Source organism: Danio aesculapii, chromosome 15 (assembly GCF_903798145.1).
Source record: "Danio aesculapii chromosome 15, fDanAes4.1, whole genome shotgun sequence".
Lineage (NCBI taxonomy): Eukaryota > Metazoa > Chordata > Actinopteri > Cypriniformes > Danionidae > Danio > Danio aesculapii.
The window spans coordinates 5,498,292-5,517,543 of NC_079449.1; the positions used below are offsets into that span (position 1 = coordinate 5,498,292).

General features: G+C 37.7%; 1 protein-coding gene across 1 annotated transcript in view; it reads right to left on the reverse strand.

Moving 5' to 3' along the window:
* Positions 1-2,776: 2,776 nt before the first annotated feature.
* Positions 2,777-19,252, reverse strand: part of zgc:85932 (uncharacterized protein LOC405875 homolog) — a 44,172-nt gene continuing 27,696 nt past the window's right edge. The window contains exons 13-20 of the mRNA XM_056474222.1: positions 16,068-16,142; positions 15,807-15,867; positions 15,521-15,585; positions 11,082-11,150; positions 7,500-7,578; positions 6,904-7,020; positions 5,252-5,310; positions 2,777-3,003 (exon numbers count right to left, since the gene is read on the reverse strand). Of these exons, the coding sequence (XP_056330197.1) occupies positions 2,977-3,003; positions 5,252-5,310; positions 6,904-7,020; positions 7,500-7,578; positions 11,082-11,150; positions 15,521-15,585; positions 15,807-15,867; positions 16,068-16,142 (552 nt within the window). The 3' untranslated portion in view covers positions 2,777-2,976. The remainder of the gene's footprint in view (positions 3,004-5,251; positions 5,311-6,903; positions 7,021-7,499; positions 7,579-11,081; positions 11,151-15,520; positions 15,586-15,806; positions 15,868-16,067; positions 16,143-19,252) is intronic.

Here is a 19,252-nt window from a genome sequence, read left to right on the forward strand (position 1 = left end):
TATATTTGTTAAAGCAGTCTGTTACTCTGGCAGATATAAGCTGCTTAAACCTGACATTAAAAATTCATATTGTCTGTCAAAGGGGCCTGAAGTGGGTCAACACTGCACAGATGAGCACATCCACCATACGCTGCTGTTTACATTCTGCTTAACCTGCTTCACACACACTTCTCACGGTTTATAGAGAGTGTGTTCTGTTAGAAACTACGAGTCAAGATATTAGGATGAGAAGTTGTTCATTTGATTTACTCTGTGTACTCTGCTCTTCAAGGCTGGTGGCTCAGTGGTTAGCGCTTTTACCTCACAGCAAGAAGGTCGCTGGTTTGAGTCCTGGCTGGGTCAGTAGGCATTTCTGTGTGGAGTTTGCATGTTCTCCCAGTGTTGGCATGGGTTTCCTCCGGGTGCTTCGGTTTCCCCCACAGTCCAAACACATGCGATACAGGTGAACTTAACAATCTAAATTGGCCTTAGTGTAAGTCTGTGTGTATGAATGAGTGTTTCCCAGTACCGGATTGCAGCTGGAAAGGCATCCGCAGTGTAAAACATATGCTGTTAATAGTTGGCGGTTCATTCCACTGTGGCGACCTCTGAAATAGAGACTAATCTGAAGGATAATGAATGAATGAATAAATTATACTGTATTTTTGATCAAATAAACGCAGCTGTGGTGAGCTGAAAAAACTGATCCAGGTACTGTATGTGAGCTCTAAATACTGATCAGCCGTTTATTATGGAGTGTGTTTGTGTGCTAAAGATCACTGCTTGGACATTTGACAGAGCCAGAGCTTATGTAAGACTCCTGAACTCATCCAATCCACACATACTTCACTATCTAGCATATTTCTGAAGGTATTTGTGCTCTCAGAAGTTCTCACTGTCATAATTATTAACAGCACATGCCTCCAGAGACAAGAGAAATGTTTTTTTACAGTAACATTTGTTTAAATCACAAAAGTTTGTGACATTTAGTTTAATTTAAATATAAAAAGTGGAAAATAATGTTGGTATATATACTATATATTTTATATATTATAATATATATAATATATGAGACAACAATATATTATATATAGTATATGTATTTCCATTTTTTTATATTGTATAATTACACTCATCGGCCACTTTATTATGTCCAACTGCTCTTTAACGCAAATTTCTAATCAGCCAATCACATGGCAGCAACTCAATGCATTTAGGCATGTAGACATGGTCAAGACGATCTGCTGCAGTTCAAACCAAGCATCAGAATGAGGAAGAAAGCGGATTTAAGTGACTTTGAATGTGGCATGGTTGTTGGTGCCAGACGGGCTGGTCTGAGTATTTCAGAAACTGCTGATCTACTGAGATTTTCACGCACAACCATCTCTAGGGTTTACAGAGAATGGTCTGAAAAAGAGAAAATATCCAGTGAGTAGCAGTTCTGTGGGCACAAATGCCTAGTTGATGCCGGAGGTCAGAGGAAAATGGCCAAACTGGTTCCAGCTAATAGAAAGACAACAGTAACTCAAATAACCACCTGTATAACCGAGGTCTGCAGAAGAGCATCTCTGAACACACAACACGTCCAACCTTGAGGCAGATGGGCTACAGAAGACCACACCGGGTGCCACTCCTGTCAGCTAAGAACAGGAAACTGAGGCTGCAATTCACACAGGCTCACCAAAAGTGGACAATAGAAGATTAAAGAAACGTTGCCTGGTCTAATGAGTCTCGATTTCTGCTGTGACATTCAGATGGTCGGGTCAGAACTTGGCATCAACAACATGAAAGGATGGATCCATACTGCCTTGTATCAGCAGTTCAGGCTGGTGATAGTGGTGTAATGGTGTGGGGGATATTTTCTTGGCACACTTGGGCCCATTAGTACTAACTGAGCATCGTGTCAACACCACAGCCTACCTGAGTATTGTTGCTGATCATGTCCATCCCTTTATTGCCACAGTGTACCCATATTCTGATGACTACTTCCACCAGAATAACGCACCATGTCATAAAGCACGAATCATCTCAGACTGGTTTCTTGAACATGACAATGAGTTCACTGTACTGAAATGGCCTCCACAGTCACCAAATCTCAATCCAATAGAGCACCTTTGGGATGTGGTGGAATGGGAGATTCGCATCATGGATGTGCAGCCGACAAATCTGCAGCAACTGTGTGATGATATCATGCCAATATGGACCAAAATCTCTGAGAAATATTTCCAGTACCTTGTTGAATACCTGCCACGAAGGATTAAGGCAGTTCTGAAGGCAAAATGGGGTCCAACCCGTTGCTATTAAAGTGTACCTAATAAAGTGGCCGGTGAGTGTGTGTGTAACAGTATGTGTAACATTCATTCATTCATTCATTTTCTTTTCGGCTTAGTCCCTTTATTAATCAGGGGTCGCCACAGCGGAACGAAACGCCAACTTATCCAGCATATGTTTTACGAAGCGGAAGCCCTTCCAGCTGCAACCCAGCACTGGAAAACACCCATCCAAACTCATTCACACACACACACAAAAGACGGCCAATTTAGTTTATTCAGTTCCCCTATAGCGCATGTGTTTGGACTATGGGGGAAACCGGAGCACCTGGAGGAAACCCATGCCAACACTGGGAGAACATGCAAACTCCACACAGAAATGCCAACTGGCCCAGCCAGACCTTCTTGCTGTGAGGCCACAGTGCTAATCATTGAGCCACCGTGTCTTCCTTCAAACTTAATTAATTTATTATTAATAATAAATCTGGTATGCTTGCTATTTATAAAAATATTACACACATTTTGCTGATTTTTTAAAATGTATTTTTATTCAGCAAATCACCCGTTCACTGTCTGCAGTACAATAAAGCTGCAGTGTTCTCCAGTGCAGTGTGTTTATTACAGCAGCTGCTCTTCATCATGTCTGTGTGTTACAGCAGGACTGTACTGACCATCAGCAGCAGCAGCTACAGTTACAGCAGATGCGGAGCTTCTCGCTGCTCTGGGATCAGTTGTACATCGTCATGTGCAGAAACTGCAAATCAAGAGCAGAGTTACAAACACTCATCCATATTCATGAGCTCAACAGGAAATGAACCACAATCATCACAAGATAATGAATTCATCTCTGACTCACGCAATAACTGTCAGTTAAAGAAGAAGACAGATTACACACACACACACACACACGCACACACACATTTAGAGGAGGAATTACTGTGTGTGTGAGAGTGTGTGCATGTTTGTTTGTGTGCTATAGTGTGTATCTGTGTGTACAGTAAGTGTTTGTTTGATTGTTTTAGTGTGTGTATATTTGTTTTAGTGGGTTTGTGTACTGTATGTAGTGTGTGCATCCATGTGTGTGAGTAAGTATGCGTGTGTGTGTGTTTTTAGAGTGTGTGTGTATGTGTTATAGGGTGTCTGTATATGTGTTTTAGGGAGTGTTTGTATGTGTGTGTATGTTTTAATGTGTCTGTGTGTAAGTGTGTGCGTGTTTGTGTGTTTTGTAGTGTGTGTGTGTGTATAAATATACAATTGTGTATTTGTGTTTAAGTGTGTGTGAGTTTGTGTACTGTATGTAGTGTGTTTGTGTTTAACTGTGTGTGTATGTTATAATGTCTCTGTGAGTAAGTGTGTGTGTGTGCTTGTTTGTGTGTTTTTAGTGTGTGTGATTGTGTAAGTGTTTTTAGTGTGTGTGTGTGTGTGTGTGTGTGTATGATTGTGTATGTGTTTTAGTGTCTGTGTGTGTGAGTTTGTGTACTGCATGTAGTGTGTGTATGTGTATTTGTTACAGTGTGTCTCTGTGTGTGTGCATGTCTGTGTATGTGTTTTAATGTGTGTGTAGTGTGTGTAAATATGCTATAGAGTGTGTCTGTGTGTAAGTGTGTGTGAGTTTGTGTACTGTATTTAATGTGTGTGTGTGTGTGTGTGTGCATTTCTATGTATGTGTGTGTGTCTGAATATTTGAGTGTGTGCGTATGTGTGTGCGTGCATGTGCATCTGTGTCTGTTTTAGTGTGTTTGTGTCTGTGAGTGTGTGTGAGTTTGTGTATTGTATGTAGTGTGTTTGTGTTTAACTGTGTGTGTATGTTATAATGTGTCTGTGAGTAAGTGTGGGTGTGCTTGTCTGTGTGTTTTTAGTGTGTGTGTGCGTGTGTGTGCGTGTGTGTGTGATTGTGTATGTGTTTTAGTGTGTGCGTGTGTGATTGTGTATGTGTTTTTGTGTCTGTGTGTGAGAGTTTGTGTACTACGTGTAGTGTGTGTGCTTGTCTGTGTTTTTAGTGTGTGTATGTGTATTTGTTACAGTGTGTCTGTGTGTGTGTGCATGTCTGTGTATGTGTTTTAATGTGTGTGTAGTGTGTGTAAATATGCTATAGAGTGTGTCTGTGTGTAAGTGTGTGTGAGTTTGTGTACTGTATTTAATGTGTGTGTGTGTGTGTGTGTGCATTTCTATGTATGTGTGTGTGTCTGAATATTTGAGTGTGTGCGTGTGTGTGTGTGTGCATGTGCATCTGTGTCTGTTTTAGTGTGTTTGTGTCTATGAGTGTGTGTGAGTTTGTGTACTGTATAGTGTGTGTTTGTGTTTAACTGTGTGTGTATGTTATAATGTGTCTGTGAGTAAGTGTGTGTGTATGCTTATCTGTGTGTTTTTAGTGTGTGTGTGTGTGTGTGTGTGTGTGTGGGTGTGTGTGCGTGTGTGTGTGCGAGTGTGTGTGATTGTGTATGTGTTTTAGTGTGTGTGTGTGTGTGTGTGTGTGATTGTGTTTTAGTGTCTGTGTGTGTGAGTTTGTGTACTGCATGTAGTGTGTGTGTGCTTGTCTGTGTTTTTAGTGTGTGTATGTGTATTTGTTACAGTGTGTCTCTGTGTGTGTGCATGTCTGTGTATGTGTTTTAATGTGTGTGTGACTGTGTGTACTGTATTTAATGTGTGTGTGTGTAGTGTGTGTAAATATGCTATAGAGTGTGTCTGTGTGTAAGTGTGTGTGAGTTTGTGTACTGTATTTAATGTGTGTGTGTGTGTGTGTGTGTGTGTGTGAATTTATATGTATGTGTGTGTGTCTGACTATTTGAGTGTGTGTGTGTGTGCATGTGAGTGTATGTGCATCTGTGTCTGTTTTAGTGTGTTTGTGTCTGTGACATGTGCATCCATGTGTGAGTGAGTATGCTTGTATGTATATATGCACATGTGATATGTGTACAGTAAATGTACATATGTGTGCGTGTGTTTGTGTGTGGGAGAGTGTGCGCGTGTGTGTGTTCATGTGTATTCTCGCATGTTCTTACCTGTCTGCAGTTCACTGAAATCATTCCTGTTCCCGTCACGTCAAAGGATTGAAACTTGCCTGAAAACAAACGCAAACACACACATCAACACTCACTCAAGCATATGTGACGTCAATGGGGTGCAAAGCATTTTCAGCTTAAAGCAACAAGATCAAACATGTCAGGATGTACACACTATTTATCATCTGTGTCATTACATATACAAGCAAATAATCCATTTGAAATTATAGTCTTACTCTCTTTACTCTCTCTCTCTCTCTCTCTCTCTCTCTCTATATATATATATATATATATATATATATATATATATATATATATATATACACACTCACCGGCCACTTTATTAGGTACACCTTACTAGTACCGGGTTGGACCCCCTTTTGCCTTCAGAACTGCCTTAATCCTTCGTGGCATAGATTCAACAAGGTACTGGAAATTTTCCTCAGAGATTTTGCTCCATGTTGACATGGTAGCATCACACAGTTGCTGCAGATTTGTCGGCTGCACATCCATGATGTGAATCTCCAATTCAACCACATCCCAAAGGTGCTCTATTGGATTGAGATCTGGTGACTGTGAAGGCCATTTGAGTACAGTGAACTCATTGTCATGTTCAAGAAACCAGTCTAAGATGATTCGCACTTTACGACATGGCGCGTTATCCTGCTAGAAGTAGCCATCAGAAGATGAGTACACTGTGGTCATAAAGGGATGGACATGATCAGCAACAATACTCAGGTAGGCTGTGGTGTTGACACGATGCAAAGTTGGTACTAATGGATCCAAAGTGTGCCAAGAAAACATCCCCCACACCATTACACCACCAGCCTGAACTGTTGATACAAGGCAGGATGGATCCATGCTTTCATGTTGTTGACGCCAAATTCTGACCCTACCATCTGAATGTCACAGCAGAAATCGAGACTCATCAGATCAGGCAACGTTTTTACAATCTTCTATTGTCCAATTTTGGTGAGCCTGTGTGAATTGTAGCCTCAGTTTCCTGTTCCTGCTGAAAGGAGTGGCGCCCGGTGTGGTCTTCTGCTGCTGTAGCCAATCTGCCTCAAGGTTGGATGTGTTGTGTGTTCAGAGATGCTCTTCTGCACACCTCGGTTGTAACGAGTGCTTATTTGAGTTACTGTTATCCTTCTATCAGCTGGAACCAGTCTGGCCATTCTCCTCTGACCTCTGGTATCAACAAGGCATTTGTGCCCACAGAACTGTAAACCCTAGACTTGTGCATGAAAATCCAAGTAGATCAGCAGTTTCTGAAATACTCAGACCAGCCCATCTGGCACCAACAATCATGCCATGTTCAAAGTCACTTAAATCCCCTTTCTTCCCCATTCTGATTCTCAGTTTGAACTGCAGCAGATCGTCTTGACCATGTCTACATGCCTAAATGCATTGAGTTGCTGCCATGTGATTAGCTGATTAGAAATTTGCGTTAACGAGCAGATGGACATGTACCTAATAAAGTGGCCGGTGAGTGTATATATTGATGTTTATAATAATTGCTAATAAAAACATTAATTCATTTTGTAAAATAAAAGAGCAAAACATCTCTTTGAAGCAGCCAAATTTGCATGTCCTCAAATGTCTCCTGTTTGTGCAGTAACAGTTTGATTTGATTTGGATTTGTGTTTCCTCACGCATCATGCAGTCCAGTTTCATGAGCAGGAAGAGGAATCCTGGGAAACTAAGAGTCATGTCTGGCTCCGTGTAGCGCAGGCCAATCAGCTGCAGGATGAACTCGTCCACCTTTATGCCTAGACCAGATCAGACGAGCACAGATCAGATTTCTGTCAGACTCACACAGCAGATGAATGAACAGGTTTGTGTGTTAGCTGGGTGTGTTACAACCTGACAAGTGGGAGGAAGAGAGAGAGAGATTCACTCCTAATGTGTGTTCAATCAACTGTTGCGTCAATGAATGCGTGAACAGGGTGTGTAAAGTATTGCTCATACTTGTGTGTGTATGTTTTTATGACATATCAGGACACAAATTTGTATAATGACATGTTTATGACAGGAATTAGAGGGAGAAGGTGACTTATGAGGACATTGCTCAAGTAAAATGCACACAGTTTTCATTAATGTGTAGGATTAGATGTAGATATAAAAACCAATACGTCTATAGAATGTCCCCACAATTCACAAAAACAATTATGTATGTGTGAGCAAGTGTGCGTGTGAGTAAGTGTGTGTGTGTGTGTGCGTGTGAGTAAGTGTGTGTCATAGGTTTCACCTGCTGCTGAAAGAGCTGGGGAGATTTCTGGATAATCCAGCGCCTGGTTCTTGTTTTTATCGAACGTAATAAAAATACTCTATAACAGAACAGACAGAAGGGTGATTAATCACAGGAAACAGCACTGTGTCATCTAAAACAGCATGAAGTCATGAAGTATAACCTAATAAAGCCTACTGTGCTGTGTTTGATATTTAATCAGCTTCAGATGTACCAGATATAATGATCAGGCTTTATTTCCAGAGCCTTTACTTTCACTGTTCCAATGTTTGTCAGCACTAAAATGATATTTCCAAATCTCTAATGCATTTAAATCTTGTCTTCTGAGGAACACTTATTTCCAGAACCTTTATCTTCACTGTTTCACTGTTCATCAGAGGTGGAATGATATTTACAAGTGTCTAAAACAACTAAAATCTCTTCTTTTGGGAAACCTTTGTTTCTAGAATCTTTATATTCACTGTTCCTCAGAGGTGAAATTATATTTACAAGACTCTAAACCATCAAAAATTTCATGTTTTGGGGAATGTTTATCTCCAGAACTTTTACTTTCACTGTTTCACTGTTCATCAGAGGTGGAATGATATTTACAAGTCTCTAAAACATCTAAAGTCTTAATAGTAAACCTATAATAGCTTGATTAGCTGGTTCAGGTGTTTAACTGGGGTTGGTACTAATATATGCAGGACACCGGCCCTCCAGGACTGAGTTTGGACAACCCTGATCTAAAATGTCATCTTTTGAGAAACATTTGTTTCCAGAACCTTTATGTTCACTGTTCCTCAGAGGTGGAATGATATTTATATGTATCAAAAACACCTAAAATCTCATCTTTTGAGGAATGTTTATCTGCAGAACCGTCACTTTCACCGTTCATCAGAAGTGGAATGATATTTACAAGGGTCTAAAACAACTAAAATCTCTTCTTTTGAGGAACATTTATTTCCAGAACCTTTATGTTCACTGTTCCTTGGAGGTGGAATGATATTTACAAGTCTTAAAAACATCCAAAATCTCACCTTTTGAGGAATGTTTATCTCCAGAACCTTTATTTTTACTGTTCATCAAAGGTGAAATGATATTTACAAGTATCTAAATCATCTAAAATGTCACATTTTGAGCAACATTTATAACCAGAACTTTTATCTTCGCTGTTTCACTAATTCTTTGCAGGTAGACTGATATTTACAAGTGTCTAAAACAAATAAAATCTCTTCTTTTGAGGAACATTTATTTCCAGAACATTTATGTTTGCTGTTCCTCAGAGGTGGAATGATATTTACAAGTCTCTAAATCATCTAAAACAGGGGTGTCCAAACTCGGTCTTGGAGGGCCAGTGTCTTGCATAGTTTAACTTCCACTTCCAACAACACAACTGACTAGTAAACCTAGCAAGAGCTTGATTGGCTGGTTCAGGTGTTTAAATGGGGTTGGAATATATGCAGGACACCAGCCCTCCAGGACCGAGATTGGACAACTCTGATCTAAAATGTCATCTTTTGAGAAACGTTTATTTCCAGAACCTTTATGTTCACTGTTCCTCAGAGATGAAATGATATTTATATGTATCAAAAACATTTAAAATCTCATCTTTTGAGGAATGTTTATCTCCAGAACCTTCACTTTCACCATTCATCAGAAGTGGAATGATATTTACAAGTGTCTAAAACAACTAAAATCTCTTCTTTTGAGGAACCTTTATTTTCAGAGTCTTTATGTTTGCTGTTCCTCAGAGGTGGAATGATATTTCCGAGTCTTAAAAACATCCAAAATCTCACCTTTTGAGGAATGTTTATCTCCAGAACCTTTATTTTCACTGTTCATCAAAGGTGAAATGATATTTACAAGTCTCTAAATCATCTAAAATGTTACATTTTGAGCAACATTTATAACCAGAACTTTTATCTTCGCTGTTTCACTAATTCTTTGCAGGTAGAATGATATTTACAAGTGTCTAAAACAAATAAAATCTCGTCTTTTGAGAAACATTTATTTCCAGAACCTTCATGTTTGCTGTTCCTCAGAGGTGGAATGATATTTACAAGTCTCTAAATCATCTAAAACAGGGGTGTCCAAACTTGGTCTTGGAGGGCCAGTGTCTTGCATAGTTTAACTTCCACTTCCAACAACACAACTGACTAGTAAACCTAGCAAGAGCTTGATTGGCTGGTTCAGGTGTTTAAATGGGGTTGGAATATATGCAGGACACCAGCCCTCCAGGACCGAGATTGGACAACTCTGATCTAAAATGTCATCTTTTGAGAAACGTTTATTTCCAGAACCTTTATGTTCACTGTTCCTCAGAGATGAAATGATATTTATATGTATCAAAAACATTTAAAATCTCATCTTTTGAGGAATGTTTATCTCCAGAACCTTCACTTTCACCATTCATCAGAAGTGGAATGATATTTACAAGTGTCTAAAACAACTAAAATCTCTTCTTTTGAGGAACCTTTATTTTCAGAGTCTTTATGTTTGCTGTTCCTCAGAGGTGGAATGATATTTCCGAGTCTTAAAAACATCCAAAATCTCACCTTTTGAGGAATGTTTATCTCCAGAACCTTTATTTTCACTGTTCATCAAAGGTGAAATGATATTTACAAGTCTCTAAATCATCTAAAATGTTACATTTTGAGCAACATTTATAACCAGAACTTTTATCTTCGCTGTTTCACTAATTCTTTGCAGGTAGAATGATATTTACAAGTGTCTAAAACAAATAAAATCTCTTCTTCTGAGGAATATTTTTCTCCAGAACCTTTATGTTTGCTGTTCCTCAGAGGTGGAATGATATTTATAAGTCTCTAAAACATCTAAAATAAGTTTTTTGAGCAATGTTTATCTCCAGAACTTTACTTTCACTGTTCATTGTTCATCAGAGGTGAAATGATATTTACTAGTCTGTTAAAAAATCTCATCTTTTGAGAAACATTTATTTCCAGAACCTTTATGTTTGCTGTTCCTCAGAGGTGGAATGATATTTATAAGTCTCAAAAACATCTAAAATCAATTTTTTTGAGGAATGTTTATCTCCAGAACTTTACTTTCACTGTTTCGTTGTTCATCAGAGGTGAAATGATATTTACTAGTCTGTTAAAAAACTCATCTTTTGAGAAACATTTATTTCCAGAACCTTTATGTTCGCTGTTCCTCAGCGGTGGAACAATCTTGACAAACATTTTAAACATCTTTTAATTTTATATTGGTTTTTGTTTCATCTCGTTTTAAAACTATAGAATTATTCCTTTAAATATTGCATTTCCTACAATAATATTGTGAGATCTGCTGTGAAATGTACAATTTATGCATTTTATTAATGTTATACTGTCATAATCTCATTGATTTACCTCACAAACTATCAGCTCTAATGTTATGCTCTAATGTCAGCCTTCACACTGTTAATCGAAGAAATACTTCATTCAAAATGATGTGTAAATGAAAACTGCATTTTGAAATCTGAAATATGTGTTGAAAAAATATTTTTACACTGATGTCATTGGTCACATGACGTGGCTTCACACTGCCCTCATTGTGTTCAGGCATACCCAGCATTCATTAAAAACAGCCAAATATCCTCACCGTCCACTTCCTGAGTTTGTCCCACAATGCCTGGAACTCAGTCAGGTCGAGTCGCCCCATTCCTTGGCTCTGATTGGTGCAGTTAAGGTGACATTCCGATCTCCACCCAATCTGATGCATTCTTTTGAAACACACCATAAAGTGGCACACCCACCCGTGGCACTGAGATAAGAGTTGGACTATGTGGAGAATGACATACTAGCATGCATAAAGTTTAGCTTAATATATTGCGTACTATTCTTAGAAATAGAATGTGAAACAGACGGTTGCATACTATGTAAACCAGCAGACAAATGTTTGAAATGATTATCATTTTTAAAATATTTTGAAAACTTTTGCTCATAGAGACTGCACTTTTTCATGACAAAAACACAGTTAAAAACTCTAACTGATGTTTAATATTACTACAATTTAAAAGAGAGGTGTCACGGTGGCGCAGTAAGTAGCACGATCGCCTCATAGCAAGAAGGTCGCTGGTTCGAGCCTCGGCTGGGTCAGTTGGCATTTTTGTGTAGAGTTTGCATGTTCTCCCCGTGTTGGTGTGGGTTTCCTTCCAAGTGCTCTGGTTTCCCCCACAGTCCAAACACATGCGCTATAGGCGAATTGGGTAGGTTAAATTGACCGTAGTGTATTTGTGTGAATGAGTGTGTATGAGTGTTTCCCATTGATGAGTTGCAGCTGGAAGGGCATCTACTGCGTAAAACATATGCTGGATAAGTTGGCAGTTCATTCCACTGGGGCAACCACAGATTAATAAAGGGACTAAGCTGAAAATAAAATAAATGAATGAACAATTTAAAAGAAATGTTTTCTGTTGTAATAATATTTAAGGTTGAATTTATTGCAGTCTTTGAGGTTGCAATTCACACATGCTCATCAAGATTAAACAATAGAAGATTGGAAAAACATTGCCTGGTCTGATGAGACTCAATTTCTGCTGCCACATTTGGATTGTAGGGTCAGAATTTGGCGTCAGCACCATGAAAGCATGGATCCATCCTGCTCTGTATCAACAGTTCAGGCTGGTGGTGGTGTGATGGTGTGGGGGATATTTTCTTGGCACACTTTGGGCCCATTAGTACCAATTGAGCATTGTGTCAATGCCACAGACTACCTGAGTATTGTTGCTGACCATGTTCATTCCTTTATGACCACAGTGTACTCATCTTCTGATGGCTGATGTACTTCTAGCAGGATAACGCACCATGTCAAAGCATGAATCATCTCAGACTGGTTTCTTGAACATGACAATTCACTGTACTCAAATGGCCTCCACAGTCACCAGAACTCAATCCAATAGAGCATCTTTGGGATGTGGTGGAACGGGAGATTCACATCATGAATGTGCAGTAAGGACCTAATAAAGTGGCTTGGGAGATTAACTCTGACTGTCAATACATGAATAAACTTTATAAAAACATATTTCTATTTTAATTTAATGCTGCTGTTCATTCAGAATCTTGAAAAAAAAAAACATAAATCTACTCCCTAACCCTGCAGGCACAGGACATCAGGACCCCAACGTACCCCAACGTCGTGGGAATGTTGGATTCTATTTGGAAATGAAAATCGAGTTGACGTCATAACCAAAGACAATATCCAATGTCTAACCTAAAAGCAACCAAATATCAACGTCTAATCATGTTACACCTTGACGTTGTGTGGATGTTATCACTATGACATCTATCAGACATTGGATTTTGCCTACTTTCCAACACAACCTAAAATCAACCAAATATCAACATAATTTGATGCTGTTATTGAACGTCAAAATAACATTGTCCTGGCCAGTAGGGCTGCACGATTCTGGCTAAAATGTGAATCATGATTTTTTTTTGCTTTAAATCAAGATCAAGATTCTTTCTTACGATTCTTTAGATGTAAAATAAAGGTTAATATGAGTAGGCTGTTGTTATTGTTCATTCTCAAACATATTGTCACCTTGGATTTATAAGGTTCTATCTGCGTTCTGAATGATTTTGAGATATTGAGCTTCAAAGTTTTTGCAATCCATATAGCAAACAGTATTAAAATGTAAACAATAAGTTGTCATTTTATAAGAATATGTCAATAACCAAATTTTGACAAAATGTCAGATAGAACCTTATAATTCTAAAGCGATGATATGGTAAAACAACAATAATAATAATATTAGGTCTGTGTGTAGGTCTACTGTTGCTTAAAATGCTAAATTTTGTACAGTGATTTTGGTGGACTTGAACAGACTTTCAATAGGTCCTCTTTGTTAATTCACAGTAAAATGATGACATCAGATTATAACTATTCATAAATATAAAATTGAATGATTATGTTTGAGACATGTGCTTGTCATTTGTCATTTACAGCATTATTAGACCATTTGTTTTCACTGGTAAAATCAGACATTTGTCTTTATCAGATTTCTTCTTGCATTATATTCAACATTATATAAGCTAAGCTAGAGTAGCTATACTGACACTGTAAAACATTTATTTTCATGCACAACACTTTGTTAGCTATTAAAGAAAAAACATACCAAATGCTAGTCGTAATCATAACTGTAAAATGCCAAATGATCATTTAAATCAGTGGTGCTCAACCCTGTTCCAGGAGATCTACCTTCCTGGAGAATTCAGCTTAAACCCTGATCAACACAATCTCACGGCAATTCGTAACTTTTTGATTTAGTGGCTAAAGCTACGGTCACACCGGGCTTTGTGTGTGCGAAATTCTGTCGTACGGCGCTGCGAAAAGGGGCGGGATTAAACAAGCTTATTAGACATTTAAAAAAGCAAGCCATCGCTCCATGTTTTACATTTTTGCCCAGAGAGGTCCTGTTTTGATCCTCGACTGGTCTCATGCAGTCAAGGGATGCGATTTAGCAGGTTAGAGTTCACCAAGCTTGAACTTTGCACCACAGCAACCTGCGAAACTTGACGCATGACCCCGCGTTTCCGGTCTGACGCATTCGCGTGCGTATAAATGGAAGTCTATGGGAAGAAAAGTCAAGTGTGACCGCACCTTTATTCGTATGAATTCGTACGATCTAATTCGTACAATTTAGTACGATTTGCTCATCCACCAATGACGGTTGGGTTTAGGGGTGGGGTTAGGTGCCACGCCTCCTTTTTAAAATCGTACAATTTCGTACGACTGAACTCATACGAATTAAGGTGCGGTCACACTGGGCTTTTCCTCCCATAGACTTCCATTCATACGCACGCGAATGCGTCAGACCGGAAACGCAGGGTCATGCGTTAAGTTTCGCATGTTGCTGCAGTGCAAAGTTCAAGCTTGGTGAACTCTGAACTGCGAAATCGCATCACTTGACTGCGTGAGACCAATCGAGGATCAAAACAGGACCTCTCTGGACAGAAATTTAAAACATGGAGCAATCGCTCACTTTATTAATGTCTAATCATCTTGTTTAATCCCGCCCCTTTTCGCAGCGCCGCACGACAGAATTTTCGCACACACAAAGCCCAATGTGACCGCAGCTTAAAGTAGCCGTCATTGGCGTGCTGCGTGCACGCGCGCATTCTCGGTTAGTTAGTGATCAGCTCACGTGTGATTTCGCGGCCGCAAATACAACATTACATGAGGACAGAATTGACATTTCTGGGTGAATTATACATTATAAATACAGTAGGTGACACTTTTAACGCCATTTGAAGGGGTTCATGTTGCTGTGAAGACTTGTGCGACTGCTTTTAAGCTTCTCTCCTAACCTTGAAAATATATGTCTGGATCACAGAAAAGCTGAATTAAGATTGTGTGTAGGGTCGAATCGAGATCGTGATCTTTTTTCGATTAATCGTGCAGCCCTACTGGCCAGACATTGAATTTTAGTTACCTGACGTCACAACTTAATTCGTCTTAGGATGTTGTGTGCCTGCTGGGAACATGCTGGAATCATAAACCCTTCATTCATTCACATTCATTCATTCATTTCTTTTCGGCTTAGTCTCAAACCACCAACTTATCCAGCATATATTTTACACAGTGGATGCCCTTCCAGCTGCAACCCAGTACTGTGAAACACCCATGCATTCACACACACACTCATACACTATGGCCAATTTAGTTCATACAATTCCCCTATAGCGCATGTGTTTGGACTGTGGGGGAAAACCCATGCCAACATGGGGAGAACATGCAAACTCCACACAGAAATATCAAGTGACCCAGCCGAGGGTCGAACCAGTGACCATCTTGCTGTGAGGCGACAGTGCTAAGCACTGTGCCACCGTGGCACCACAATTTTGTAAATGTTATTGATATATACAATATATTTTTCTGACCACACAGAAAACAGCGACTTTTAAATTGTAATAATAATATACATTACAGCTTTTACTGTATTCATAACACAACTAATCCTGTCAAAAGAGATTAAAAAACAAAAACTGAATTATTCTATATTGTTTTTGACTTCTGAGTGCACTAGATAGGCAGGATACATCCATGAGCACCACGAAGCTCTTGCAGTGCTCCAGACTCAGCATCTTCTCGCTCCCTGCAAAGACTGAAAACAGGAAACAGAAACAATATCTTCCAGCTCACTTCCTCACTGGTTACAGCATCACATCCTGCATGTTGTTCAACTTTACTTGCATTATGAATATAACGGTAGCACAGAGGAACAGTAAACAGCACTTCTGCTGCAGTATTGTGTTTTGCATTGAAATGCAAATGTTGGAAAAGAGAAATGACTGAGAAACAGCCTGTGAATAAACATGTGCGCACCTCCCTTTGAGATGGCTTCAGTCAGCAGGTTATAGAGATCCAGAGGCCGACAGTAAGGGCCCTACATAGACAACACACACACACACACACAAATACTGTAAACAAACACTGCAGCACTCACAAACACTAGGTCAAGTCATACAGTACAGTTCCACATGTAATAAACATGTTTAGTTTCTATTTGTGTGCATGTAAATCTCTCTCTGTGTGTGTGTGTGTGTGTCTGTGTAAATCTGTGTGTGTGTGTTGTGTATGTTTTACCTTGCCACAGTGTTTCACAAACAGATCTCTTGCTTCATTTGTAGACGGCAAACCAGTGAGTCTTGGAGACAGTGGCTACACACAAACACAAACAAAGATATACACACAAAGATATACACACAAATATATAGGCACAAAGATATAGGCACAAAGATATACGCACAAAGATATACAGGCACAAATATATAGGCACAAAGATATACACACAAAGATATACACACAAAGATATACACACAAATATATAGGCACAAAGATATACGCACAAAGATATAGGCACAAAGATATACACACAAAGATATACCCAAAAATATATACGCCCAAAGATACACGCACAAAGATACACGCAAAAATATATCCGCACAAAGATATACACACAAAGATATACGCATAACATATACGCACAAATATACACACACATAAATATACAGGTATACGCACAAAGATATACGCACAAAGATATATGCAGTTACACACAATGATGTTCACACAAATATATACACACAGAATTACACACAAAGATTTACACAAAAAGATATACACACAAAGATTTACACAAAGATATACACACAAATATATACGCACAAAGATTTATGCACAAAGATATACACACAAATATATACACACAGACTTACACACAAATATATACACAAAGATATACACACAAAGATTTACACACAAAGATATACACACAAAGATATACGCACAAAGATATACGTACAAAGATATACACACAAAGATATACGAACAAAGATGTACGCACAAAGATTTACACACAAAGATATACACACAAAGATTTACACAAAGACATACATACAAAGATTTACACAAAGATATACACACAAATATACACACAAAGATATACACACAAAGAAAAACACACAAATATATACACACAATGATGTACACACAAAGATATACGCACAAAGATATACGCAGTTACACACAATGATATTCACACAAATATATACACAAAGAATTACACACAAAGATATACACACAAAGATTTACACAAAGATATACACACAAAGATTTATGCACAAAGATATACACACAAATATATACATACAAAGATTTATGCACAAAGATATACACACAAATATATACACAAAGATATACACACACAGATATTCACACAAATATATACACACAAATATAGACACAAAGATTTACACAAAAAGATTTACACAAAGATATACATACAAAGATTTACACAAAGATATCCACACAAAGATATGCACACAAAGATTCACACACAAAGATACACACATAAAGATTTACACAAAGATATACACAAAGATATACACATAAAGATTTACACAAAAATATACACAAAGATTCACACATAAAGATATGAACATAAAGATTTACACAAAGATATACACACAAATATATACGCACAAAGATATACACACAAATATATACGCACAAAGATATACACACAAATATATATACAGACAGAGTTACACACAAATATATACACACAAAGATTTCCACACAAATATATACACACAAAGATATACGTACAAAGATGTACGCACAAAGATATACGCACAAAGATATACATACAAAGATATACACACAAATATACACACAAAGATTTACACACAAACATAAACACACAAAGATATACACAAAGATATACACACAAAGATATACACACAAATATATACACACAAAGATATACACACAAATATACACACAAAAATATACACACAAACATATACACACAAAGATATACACACAAAGATTTACGCACAAAGATATACACAAAGATATACACAAAGATATGCACACAAATATACACACAAAATATACACACAAACATATACACACAAAGATATACACACAAAGATTTACGCACAAAGATATACATATAAAGATTTACACAAAGATATACACAAAGATTCACACACAAAGATATACACATAAAGATTTACACAAAGATATACACACAAATATATATGCACAAAGATATACACACAAATATATACAGACAGTTACACACAAATATATACACACAAAGATTTCCACACAAATATATACGCACAAAGATATACACACAAATATATACAGACAGTTACACACAAATATATACACACAAAGATTTCCACACAAATATATACACACAAAGATGTACGCACAAAGATATACGCACAAAGATATACATACAAAGATATACACACAAATATACACACAAAGATTTACACACAAACATAAACACACAAAGATATACACAAAGATATACACACAAAGATATACACACAAATATATACACACAAAGATATACACACAAATATACACACAAAAATATACACACAAACATATACACACAAAGATATACACACAAAGATTTACGCACAAAGATATACACAAAGATATACACAAAGATATGCACACAAATATACACACAAAAATATACACACAAACATATACACACAAACATATACACACAAAGATTTACGCACAAAGATATACATATAAAGATTTACACAAAGATATACACAAAGATTCACACACAAAGATATACACATAAAGATTTACACAAAGATATACACACAAATATATATGCACAAAGATATACACACAAATATATACAGACAGTTACACACAAATATATACACACAAAGATTTCCACACAAATATATACGCACAAAGATATACACACAAATATATACAGACAGTTACACACAAATATATACACACAAAGATTTCCACACAAATAAATACACACAAAGATATACACACAAAGATTTACACACAAAGATATCCGCACAAAGATATACACACAAATATTTACACACAAAGATATCCGCACAAAGATATACACACAAAGATGTACGCACAAAGATATACACACAAAGATGTACGCACAAAGATATACGCACAAAGATGTACGCACAAAGATATACACAAAGATATACACACAAAGATATACACACACAGATATTCACACAAATATACACACAAAGATGTACGCACAAAGATATACACAAAGATATACACACAAATATACACACAAACATACACACAAAGATTCACACACATACAAACACACAGACACACATGTACACACGCACAAGACACACATGCATAAACACACATGAACAAATACAGACACACATTGACATATCTGCACACACACACAGACACACAAATAAACACACACGTACACACAGGCACACAAC